The 12,450-nt window shown below is 39.7% G+C and overlaps 1 protein-coding gene across 1 annotated transcript; it reads left to right on the forward strand.

Annotated features, from left to right (window-relative positions):
* The first annotated feature begins 210 nt into the window (after positions 1-210).
* Positions 211-8,919, forward strand: LOC130078532 (uncharacterized). The gene is made up of 4 exons (XM_056244070.1): positions 211-543; positions 791-946; positions 1,434-1,523; positions 8,559-8,919. Exons 1-4 carry the CDS (start codon positions 292-294, stop codon positions 8,889-8,891), a joined length of 831 nt encoding a protein of 276 aa, XP_056100045.1. The 5' UTR covers positions 211-291; the 3' UTR covers positions 8,892-8,919.
* The last annotated feature ends 3,531 nt before the right edge of the window (positions 8,920-12,450 follow it).

Below are 12,450 nucleotides of genomic sequence, written 5' to 3' on the forward strand. Positions count from 1 at the left end.
TCACTGATTCAATGCGCTCTAACTCGAACATTTTGTATAGAAACATGACGTTTTTTTGATTCGGGGATGAAGTATGACATGTCTGCCATCCAGTGGAGGGGAGGTCGAACGAAATTTGACACCCAATTTGACAAAATCGGCCGTTTTATTCAGTGCCTCATCTTGTCGAGTAAACTCGACCGTGGCGCCTAGAGGGTTAAGATGGGTAACCTCCGTCAGAAGTACCGTATTGCTGGATGCCCAGAGCTTACAGTCAATCAAAAAAGGTCAACAGACACATCAACTGGGAACATGACAATGAACAAACCAAAACGTTCTGAGCTCAACTTTTTGCCAGATTTTCCTGAAGGGAAGTCTCCAGACTGCCTTGAAAGAGACAGAATAGCTCTGACGGAGGAGATGACGAAAAGGAAGAGTGGCGGGAAAATGATAGATTCTCTGATGGCGAGCACGTTTGCCTTCCGAAGGAAGGAGATTGTTCATGATGAGCCTCCTGTGTCTGAAATCAAAGACAGATGGCCAGCACTGTTTTCAAAAAAACAGGTAATTTTGTATTTTTACAAATATGAAGCTTTGGAGTCATTCAAATTTTAGATTTGAGTTTTGGTTCAATATCAGTGGTTTATGCATTTGTTGATTTAGGGATTTGTTTTTCGTTTTTAGTTGAGTTTTTCCCTGGTGCAACTTTTTATTTGAATGGCCTATAACAGCCAAAGCCGAACCAATGCTAACCTCTTTCTCAACTTACTGTGTTATGTACTGACTTTTTCGTTGGATTTTCTCTTAATAGATTAGTGCTGAGTTTATGCGCCTGGTTTCTACTGATCTCCACCAGTCTTTCTTTGATGGACTCGACAAGTATGTCCCAAGACTGTTACAGATGTACAGAGTGCGAACTAGTAGCAGTTCTGACCTGCGCAGTCTCCTTGAGCCCCTTGATGTACAAGTAAGGATAATCTGATTTCCCCAATCCTTGATCAGTCCCTTAACAAAAAAATAACATTGTAGAATAGTCAATCAGTCTCAAACCTAATGTAATCAAAAGCTGTTACTGTCATTAGCTTATTTGCAGTTCAGTTTAGGGTTTACTGGGTTTAAGGGAAAAACCCCCTCAAATAGTCTCTAAATGACATTAAAAGGACACTTCAATTTTTCCGGAAAATGTACTAGACAACAGTGATAATGTGTATGAAATACACAGAATTCTGTGTTAGAAAAATCAAAAACTTTTGGGCACCACACATTCCATTTATTCAGTATGCAAGCATGGTGTAGTTGGCTTTCAGTTAGCACAAAAAAAAAGTGGGAACAAAAAAAATTGAATTAATAAAACCATCACAAAGTTTTGTGATGGTAAGTGACACATCAGCAGCATGCTTGGTCCTACAGTTGTCACAGTTTGTCTAACCTTCTTGTTTTTGTTGTGTGTTGAGACTTCAAACCAGAAGAGAAGAGCAGCTGCATTGCTCGGACTTCCATATTACCTAAAGGAGGATCCCAACAGTTTAATCCGTGTTTGTGAGGTGCGTGAGTTGATATGACATGGGTAACTGTTGTCACAGTAAAAAAACATTTATTAAAGGGATAGTTCGGCCAAAAATGATATTTAACACATGCATTACTCACACTCAAGCCGTTCGAGATGCATATGTCAATCTTTTGACATATGCACATTTTCAGTGATTTTAGAAAATGTCTTAGACCCTTCAGTGGATATAATGTGAAGCAATGGGGTCCACCTCCTTCAAGTCCCAAAATGTGCATACATCCTTCACAAAAGTAATCCATCCGGCTCCAGGGGGATAAACGAAGGCCTTCTGAGGGTAATCCGTGCGGTTTTGACGTAAAAATATACATATTTAAAACTTTCTAAAATAACTGAAAATGTGTTCGTCTGAAACAAGATTGACATATTGTGATATAGATGGCCCATATGTGTGACATTTCACTCGCTATAATATCATTATAATATGAAACAAATAAGATGATCAGAATAAAAAAGAAATATCTGGGGTATGAAATGTACAACAAATGAAAAGAATGATCAATGTATGAACTATGTATGACTTGTTTGAGGAAAGAACCTTTGACCCACAAACCTGCCGTTATCATGCACAGGATGCACAGACCCCCACCCTGCCTGAGGCAGTTTCCAAGAACCAGATGCACTGTTTATGTTATCTCACCTCCTATATACTGAGAATTAGGGTGTGCTGTCGCTAGCTAAATGTATCCTGCTGACGTATATGATTGCTGTTATCTGCGGAAAGTGACTGCTGTTATCTGCGGAAAGTGCTTGCTGTTAGCTGCGGAGAGTGCTTGCTGTTAGCTGCGTAAAGTATTTGCTGTTATCTACGGAAAGGAATTTCCAATAGCTACCACCAGTACCGGTGGAAACCTGACTATAAAAGAAGGAGAGTCAGATGGACTCTTGGCTCGTCCTTGCAAACACCACTCTGATACGCCAGCTTTTATCAGAGGCAAGAAGCTTCAAGCCTAGCTAGTATCTATCTGTTAGTTAGTACTCATTTTGATCTGTAACAAGTGTTTCTTTTTCATTTGATTATTTTAATAAATTCTGTTACATTTATTATAATCATCTGACTGGACCTGGATCATTGAGCGCTGTTCACTTTCCTTCAACTGAATCAAGAAGATTCTTTCTGGGGAGAACCAACAACAAGGGGTGAGAATTCTTTTGAGATAAGAATAATTCACTGTTGAATTTGATTGATCAAACAGCCTAGCCAAAGAGGCAGCATATAACATGTAAACATATAGAGTGATATGTGTACTACAAACTGTTATAGTGCGAACACGGTTGAAGAGTACCACAAAAGGTAGACTTATAATATAGAAGGGAAATCTATTATCTCTATAATAGAATACGAATTTATATAGACTGATCACCTAACTCTTGAGGGCACGACTAAAGGATAGGCTCTTTAGTTACCGCGGGATTATACTGATGTCCTGAACGGATGTCTTATAATTCGGAACGGTATTAATCGTGAAAATCCATCGGATGGGGGCTCGTCCGTCTATTTAATAGACCCGGAGCAAAAGGCGAATTTAGATCAATCAAAAACTGGATGACCTAGATAGACTCGCTGAACAATAGGGGACGCCCTATTAAGAAAAAAGCGAGAGAAACCGCGCGGCAGAACCAAGAGTATCTGACTAAAACTGATAAGAATCCCTTACGAAAAGGGTCTTATGATTTCCTTAAGAGAAGGAAATAAGTGTTTTCCTTAGCCTGCATTTCCAACTGAAATGACTCAAATGGCTCAGGTGCCACCAAACTTAAGTGCAACTCCTGTCCCTCAGCCGGCGATCGTCTACCAAATTGTCGTAACTAAACGTGATAATTTTCATAGACAGAAAACTGCCAAAGACGGAGAGGCAGGATGGAATATAGGAGATAACGAAATAAATAATGGCCAAGAGTTTATCTGTAATGCAGCAGCAGATGTAAGGGCCATCATAGAACGCATAAACAACAATAGAGCGCCTGGGGATAAAATCAAAGTACATTTTGATACAGGAATGGATGTAACATACAATCCAACTGTTGATGCTAGTATAGAAGTATACTATGGTAGAACAAGAGTAATGTACGATGGTACAGCTCTTCCCCAGAGAAGGCGCCGAGATTCTCAGAACACGGAAATTAATTTTTCCGATGGAGAAAGACCAGGCCCTAGTACCCAGAGAAGATCAGATTTTCAGGGTGAGAGCCTAGGGTCCACTTACGAAAGAATGATGCATGAATTGTTCCAGGCTGTTGGCAGTGTAGGCAGAGAAGCTCCAGTAGTAAGCACAGGAGGAAATGAGCCCAGACAGGGTGAAGAAAATGAATGGGAAGGAGAAGCAAGTGATGAAAATTTTTGGGACGAACCGATACCACAAAGGAATAGGGTTAATCACAAAAGGGCACGGCCTTTATCTCAAGAAAGAAAGAGCAGTAGTCATGCTAGAGAGCACATAGATCTGGCAGGAAGAAAAACCCTAACCAGACCAGGACATAGACTACAAAAAATAATTTCAAACAGGGAACCTGAATATCTGCAGAAAATGTTACTAGCAGCAACAGGGCCTACTGCTGATGAAATTCTAGACATGCCTAATACCAGTACAAAGGCCAAACAAGATATGCTAGCAGAACAGAAAGATTCCTGTCAAAAGGCCCTATCGTTATTACTTCGAATGAATCTTCCTGAATATAAAAATCGGAGAGGAAGGGATCCTATTATGCAGGATGTTTTTGAACTACGTAAAGAAGTACTGATAGATTCAAATAAACCGATATATAATAGGAGAACGCCAGCAGAGACTTTACCAGTAAATGAGGAAGATGGGGAAGACGAAATACAGTATGACGAGGTAGATGAGGATCAAGGGCCTAGAGGGGGTCTGGGCATAGACTTAGCCAGATTAGCAGCTTGCTCCCTGAAGCAGAAGAAATTGACAGGAAGCACCCCAAGGGCCAGAGGCCAATACAGGGAACCAGAAGTATCCCAGGTAGAGTCAGACACAAGTGGGTCTAGCTCCTCAGATGAAGAGATATACCAAAGCCCTGTGAGAAGAACTAGGGCGAGAACTAAGCATACGATAACCGCTACTGAAATTGGCATGTTCAATGGGATGAAACTTGATCATAAAGATAACATGAAAAGCTGCCAAAAGATAGTGGAGCTGGGTCAGAGGCTAAATATCCACGATGAGGATATAGAGCTTATGATTAACCAACTGGTAGGGTTAGATTTAAAAATTGACGATATTTCTCTTCACCAGAAAAACATTTCTGGAACTACTGCAAAAGAAAAGTATGAGAAAGGGCTAAAAGAGATAAAAAGCACTGGGGTCCTAATTTTCTGCAAAAATAGAGCCCATAAAGGCAAAAATCCAGTACAAACTGTGAAAGAATTACTGAAGTTTGAAAAAGACCTACCAGGTCTGACCCCTTTGAAAACGTGGGGAAAAGAGACTGATTGGGATGAATTGCAAACATTTGCAGTCAGATATGACAGACGGTCCAAACAGGAAGCCGAGAAAAAGAGTGATCAGGGTTTCAATAAATTGACAAATACCAGACAGCAAGGTCTTAGAAAGTCAGATAGACTAAAAAACGTGCAGGGCCGTAATGTCCCACAGGGGCCTAGATACGTTGATAAGCCAAAAAATCCCAGGGAACACAGGGGACCAATTAGAACGGATAGCTATCAGCAGAGGGGTAGGTCACAAAGCCGGGGCAGGCCAGGTAAATCTAGTCTGGCACAAAAAACATCACTTAGCAAAACTGGATCAAAACCAAATGGCTCATCATATGTCCCGAGGGAAGAATGGGATAAGATGACCCCGGAGCAACAGGGCAGACTAAGGGAGAAAAGGGCTAGAGAGAGGCCAGCTGTAAAGAGCTCATACAATAATGACCAGGCTAAAACAAAATCAGTGAGAACAAATGAGTTGCATCGAAAACAAGAATAGGAAACCCCTAGAGGAAAAGCAACTATCCAATCTGACCTAATTAAAGAAATAGACGGCTTCTTTTACATAGATTACAAGGATAAAACGTTTATGCTGGATACAGGAGCCGAAATAACTTGTACTAACGATTTGCCAGCAGGTGCAGAGAAACAAAGTGGCATGATGAGAGTATACGGCTTCAGTAAAAACCAAAGTCCAGTTTGTTCGGACTGGTATTTATGGGAAGGCATAGCCATTATTCCTAATCAGTCAGAGAATTTAATGACGCTAAAAGACGCCTGTACCATAGTAAAAGAAAGCAATGAAGAAGTCTCAGTCAGATGGATGAAAATAGTTGACCTCAGGGGTGAAATTGACAGAATGGTAAAAGACACTATTCTGGACAAAAAGAAAGTAAAGGAAATTTTGGAAAAACATAAAAAAGGGGCCGCAAAATTCAAAAATGATGTGGGCCTATTAAAACAGGAATATGAGTATGAAATAAAAGGTGGAATACATAAGCCACAAAGACAGTACCCAATTAATAAAAGGGCGTTGGCGGAAATCGAAGAGACGATCAAAGAATTAGAACAGTTGGGGGTAATTAAAGAAATAGACAATGCGGTCACGAACTCCCCAATACAAGCTGTCCCGAAACCAGATAATAGTTTTCGTCTAGTTACGAACTTTAAATCTTTGAACAGTGACTGAACCAGACACTAGATATCTAATAAACGCAAAAGACGTCACTAATGGTCTACCTAAGGGAGAGATACTGACGAAAATAGATTTAGCCAACGGTTTCTGGTCAGTCCCATTAAAGGAAGAAAGTAGGGCTAGAACAGCATTTACTTTCAAAACTAAGCATTATTGCTATACTCGACTCCCTCAGGGTTTTATGAACTCGCCGAACGCGTTTCAGGCTATTGTGGTTAGATTAATGGAAGGCCTACCAGTGACTGTGTATATTGATGATTTAATTATCATCAACAATGACCCGGAAGAACACCTGACAATTGTAGATGAAGTCTTGACTAGGCTAATAAACGCGGGTTTTAAGCCTAGTTATAAGAAGATCGAAATTGGGAAAAAGGAAGTAGATTTTCTAGGCTTTGCTACAACAGGAATAGATAGAGGACTTTCAAAAACCACAAGGGAAAAATTGGAGGATTTGAGACAGAATAGTCCAAAGAGCTTGAAAGGATTGCAGAGTTTTATGGGCCACATGAATTTTATCAGGGATCTGATACCAGGTTATGCAAAACTAGCTAAACCACTTTATGGGGCCACGAAAGGAAACGAACTTAAATGGAATGACAAGCTCGAACAAACCAGATTAGAGCTAATTGATTTATCCTTGGCCTCAGGAAAAATAGCAAGAAGGGAACCTGACCAGAAATTAGTAGTGAGTATAGAAAATACTAAAGATGAAATGGAACTGGTACTGTATAACGAGAAAGATAGAAAAAATCCAATTCAGTTCATGTCATACCCAAAGCCTGCTAACCAAACAAAACAAGAACCAAAGTCAGCGACTGACATTCTGGCCAGTATTGCAAAATGCTTGATACCAATAAAGACTTTAGCCCTAGATCAACAGATAATTGTGGAATCCAAAGGGGACGGAATAACTCAGCTAGCAAGAGAATCAAAAAATCTAGTGAGTGAAGCGCCCAAAGTTCACCAATTTACATGGGCAAAATGGAGCAAACTTTTGCACGACACGCAAATAGTTTTCGGACAGAGTAAGGTCAATAAAAAGGATAAAATAACAGAAATCCCGAAAGGAACCAGTATTTGTTATTTCACAGATGGCTCCAAAGAAGATGATGAAACTTGGTGGGGTTTCATTAGGAAAGAAAAAGGTAAAATTGTCTTTAAACAAAAAGGTCAGTTGGCTAAAGACGAGTCAGCACAACTGGCGGAAGTCACTGCGGTTTTCAATGCATTGAAACATATGAAGGCAACAAGTGCCTTAACCGCAGTTCTAGTTACAGATAGTGACTACGTGTACAAAGCGCTAACAGAGTACGTCGATACGTGGAAACTTAACGGCTTCAGCACCGCAAAGGGCAAGCCGCTAAAACAAGACGTTCTTTGGAAAGATATCGCCGTGTTGTTAGAGGAAGTGAAACCAAAGGTGCTACATCAGAGTAGCCATACGGTTCAGACAACATCAGCTGCAAAAGGGAACTCTGAAGTTGATGAATATATTAGAGACAAGACAGTGCGAGTTTGTAAAATAATTAGAGCAATCACTAAAGAAAGCGAAAAAGATTTTGTCAGAACCTTGCATGAAGACTTAATGCATCCAAGCCTAAGTTACATGGCAAAGTATTGTAAGGCCACAGGGCTGCACATACAGAATCTGAAGACAACTCATCTGAAAGTCAGGAAGGAATGTCCAGAATGCAGAAAGGTAATGACAAGTAGAAACAATGATTATGGATCAATAAAAACAGAGAAAGAAAATGAAGAGATAAGTGCCGACTTCGCTGGCCCAATTAGGCAAAAAACGGCTCTAAAGAACTGTTACTTCTTAGTAATAGTGGATAACTGCTCTAACTTCCTGCAGATATATCCGTGCAAACAGGCTACTAGCTCAGTAGTAGTGCAATCACTGAATGAGTGGATAAAACACGAGAATACTTTGTGCGTAAAAAAATTAAAATATTGAATTTATTCAACAATATCTTCTCAGCGTCGGAGAGTGACACGAAAGAGAATTGTTGAATGAAGTCTTTATTTTGGGGGGGGGGGGGGGGGTTAGGGTTAGGGTTAGGGTTAGGGGGGGGGGGGGTTTGCGCATAAAGTATTCTCATGATGCTTCATAACATTAAGGTTGAACCACTGGAGTCACATGGACTATTTTAACAATGTCTTCACTGCCTTTCTGCGCCTTGAAAGTGGCAATAACGTTGCGTCGTTATGCATAGTATCTTAATTTGTGTTCCAACGAAGGTCTTAGGGGTTTGGAATGAAATGAGGGTGAGGACTTAATGACTGAATTTAAATTTTTGGGTGAAGTAACCCTTTCAAGTATATTGTAACAGTACATGCTTAATTACTAAATACATCATTATGTTCTTTAGACTACCAGTTCCGAAAAAGAGGCTACAAAAGAAGTTGACGTTGGCCTTCTCATCGTTACTAAGGAAGGCGGAAGCAGCCAAGCACTACTGGCAAAGCAGATAGTCGATATTGCAGTTGTGCTGGAAGAGAACATCATCATACGTGAGCTAGGAGATGTTGCAAATGCCTTTTCCTCACTTATGGGTCTTCTTTACTGTCTTGACATAGACTATCCTAAGGGACTGAAGTACACATTCGAGATGGTACAAAAAGTTTTCATGGGCATCGGCAGTGGCAATTGTTCTGCGAAAGTTCATGGACTCCGCAACAAGTTGGTTCAAGGCAAAGTGTAGTGGCAAGTTGGCCAAGTTAATAGCAGCAGTGTTCACTAAAGACTGCATCACACCACCATTTCCATATAAGTATAACATGGTTAGAAAACTAAACAAAAAAAGAGGCCTGTATAAGTTACAGATGAAAGTTTAATGCAGAGGTTCTAAAAATGTTAGTAGAATGACATTGTGTTCAGTTAATCTGCTCAGAGATAACCTGATACCAAAATGTTTGTGCAATTTAACTACAGCACATTTAAGCTAGTAAGCTTTTATATTTTACAAGTTCAAGGCAGATTTTTATATTTCTATATTTACTGTTCTTTTGTGTACTAGAGCTCGTTTGCTTATTTTTTTTAGATAAATGTTAATGTAACGTACTAGAGCTCGTTTGCATAATTTTTTTTAGATAAATGTTCATGTAACATGTTATGAAATGTCAATTTTCAGCTTGCAATTAACTAGAGCACTTTTAAGCCAGAATAAGCTTTTTTATTTCACAACTTAAAGGCTGTAAGATTTTATTTGTGACCCGATCTGGCGAAATGAGTCGGAAGTCGCAACGTTCTATTTTAAGATATGGGCCGATTATGTGGAAAAACAATGAAATAGATTATTTTTTTTGTGTGCTAATTTCAAAGAACAGACATTCAAAAATAATCTCCCAAAGTTTCGTAGTCCAGATAATTGAGTAAAGGTATTTAAATTACTGTTAAAGTTTACAAAGTTTTACTTAATTCGCTGGAAATGAACATTGCTTTTCTCAACTCCTCTCGTCACCTCTGAGCATTTCCCGGGTATCCCCTGAAACGTCACTATCTCTGCTCTTTAAATGGTGTTACACATTGTATAGAACCAATCAAAAAGCTTAGAAATGTACACAAATGCTGATCATTTGTCGATGGGAAGCCGTTTCGACTGACCGGCACGCGATTGGTCCAGCCACCCTCCTGTCAGACTCGCAGCGAGCGCTCTGTGTAATAAACAAGCTAGCAGATCTCCTCAGAAAGATTAAATATTATTAATTTGAGAAATGTCGCTGTCAAAAGCGAGCAAAGTTGCCAAAGCGTCATCAAGCCCCCTGGCCATTGCACACTGAGTCCGCGTTTTTTTCGTATGCGTTTTTTCTTATTGATTCGGTGGCTCCGAATTGTCAAAACACCATTCAAAGTTCAAACTGCTTGCTACGGATGCGAAAAACGTATGATTGTTTTTATATAACTGATGAAAGTTTCGTAGTGTGCACGCGTGATTGACATAACGTGATTGACAAATGTGAATGAGTGTAGCTATTTATCTGCAAGGAGAATCCATTACAATGTGTTTGATTAACCCAATATTTAACTGTTGATATCTCCGTTATGAATTTGTTACGCTGTTATTGTCAACTAGCCTACAATAAGATATGAATGCATAGACTAGCATTATTTGATCTGTTTCCTTGTCTCTCTGCCTCTCACCTTCTCTCTCTCACAGACACACACACAGACAGACAGACACACAAACCCTCTCTCTCAAGAAAAAATGTAGCCCCTCTGTTCAATCTTTCTGATTTTAGTACATGTTTGTAAAAGGTAGGCCTACTGTTAAATTATTTATTCAAATAAAAACTTTAAAATAATTTGAGCTGCAGCCTGGTTTAATAGCATTTAAATATTAATGTCTTTGGTCAAATTAAGCTGTAAAATAAATAGTTTATCCCTTTAAATGTAATGTATTTTTAAAGATATCAACAAAAAAACGGGCAAAAAACTTTAAAAGCGATTTTCTCAGGTTTTCAATTGGAAAAAGAGGGCAGACGACCATAATTCAAATGTGTACACTCACCGGCCACTTTATTAGGTACCCCATGCTAGTAACGGGTTGGACCCCCTTTTGCCTTCAGAACTGCCTCAATTCTTCGTGGCATAGATTCAACAAGGTGCTGGAAGCATTCCTCAGGGAGTTTGGTCCATATTGACATGATGGCATCACACAGTTGCCGCAGATTTGTCGGCTGCACATCCATGATGCAAATCTCCCGTTCCACCACATCCCAAAGATGCTCTATTGGGTTGAGATCTGGTGACTGTGGAGGCCATTTTAGTACAGTGAACTCATTGTCATGTTCAAGAAACCAATTTGAAATGATTAGAGCTTTGTGACATGGTGGAAGTAGCCATCAGAGGATGGGTACATGGTGGCCATAAAGGGATGGACATGGTCAGAAACAATGCTCAGGTAGGCCGTGGCATTTAAACGATGCCCAATTGGCACTAAGGGGCCTAAAGTGTGCCAGGAAAACATCCCCCACACCATTACACCACCACCACCAGCCTGCACAGTGGTAACAAGGCATGATGGTTCCATGTTCTCATTCTGTTTACGCCAAATTCTGACTCTAACATCTGAATGTCTCAACAGAAATCGAGACTCATCAGACCAGGCAACATTTTTCCAGTCTTCAACTGTTCAATTTTGGTGAGCTCTTGGAAATTGTAGCCTCTTTTTCCTATTTGTAGTGGAGATGAGTGGTACCCGGTGGAGTCTTCTGCTGTTGTAGCCCATCCGCCTCAAGGTTGTGCGTGTTGTGGCTTCACAAATGCTTTGCTGCATACCTCGGTTGTAACGAGTGGTTATTTCAGTCACTGTTGCCCTTCTATCAGCTCGAACCAGTCTGGCCATTCTCCTCTGACCTCTGGCATCAACAAGGCATTTCCGCCCACAGAACTGCCGCTCACTGGATGTTTTTTCTTTTTCGGACCATTCTCTGTAAACCCTAGAGATGGTTGTGCGTGAAAATCCCAGTAAATTAGCAGTTTCTGAAATACTCAGACCAGCCCTTCTGGCACCAACAATCATGCCACGTTCAAAGTCACTCAAATCACCTTTCTTCCCCATACTGATGCTCGGTTTGAACTGCAGGAGATTGTCTTGACCATGTCTACATGCCTAAATGCACTGAGTTGCCGCCATGTGATTGGCTGCTTAGAAATTAAGTGTTAACGAGCAGTTAGACAGGTGTACCTAATAAAGTGGCCGGTGAGTGTATATCTTTACAACCATTCAAGGTATGACTTTACCTAGGATATCAATTGAAAGCTTATGATCTCCTCTTTCCATTAATATCAAAATCTCAATTTTTAAATTTGGGTCACTGTGACTCATTTTGCTGGATCAGGTCACATTTACAGTTTTATGTACCAGAGTTTGCATAATTTTTTTAGATAAATGTTCATGTAACATGTTATGAAATGTCAATTTTCAGCTGTTTACTGTTACCAAAACGCTTGCAATTAACTACTGCACTTTTAAGCCATATAAGCTTTTATATTTCACAACTTCAAGGCTGTAAGATTTTATTTCTATATTTACAGTTTTATGTACCAGAGTTTACATACATTTTTTTAGATAAATGTTCATGTTAACAGAAACTATTAATATGAAATGTCAACGTTTAGCTATGTGTTTTAATGGTAAGGTGTTTTAACATGCAGTACATTAATACTAAGGATTTTGTATGCTTTGAAATCAAATAAAATAGCATTCTGCATGTTCTTCTTTGCCAATGAATAATTTTTATGTAAGGCAAGGCAAGTTT

The sequence above is a fragment of the Rhinichthys klamathensis genome, unplaced genomic scaffold (assembly GCF_029890125.1).
Source record: "Rhinichthys klamathensis goyatoka isolate OS25496 unplaced genomic scaffold, OSU_Roscu_1.1 h1tg000905l_1, whole genome shotgun sequence".
Classification (NCBI taxonomy): domain Eukaryota; kingdom Metazoa; phylum Chordata; class Actinopteri; order Cypriniformes; family Leuciscidae; genus Rhinichthys; species Rhinichthys klamathensis.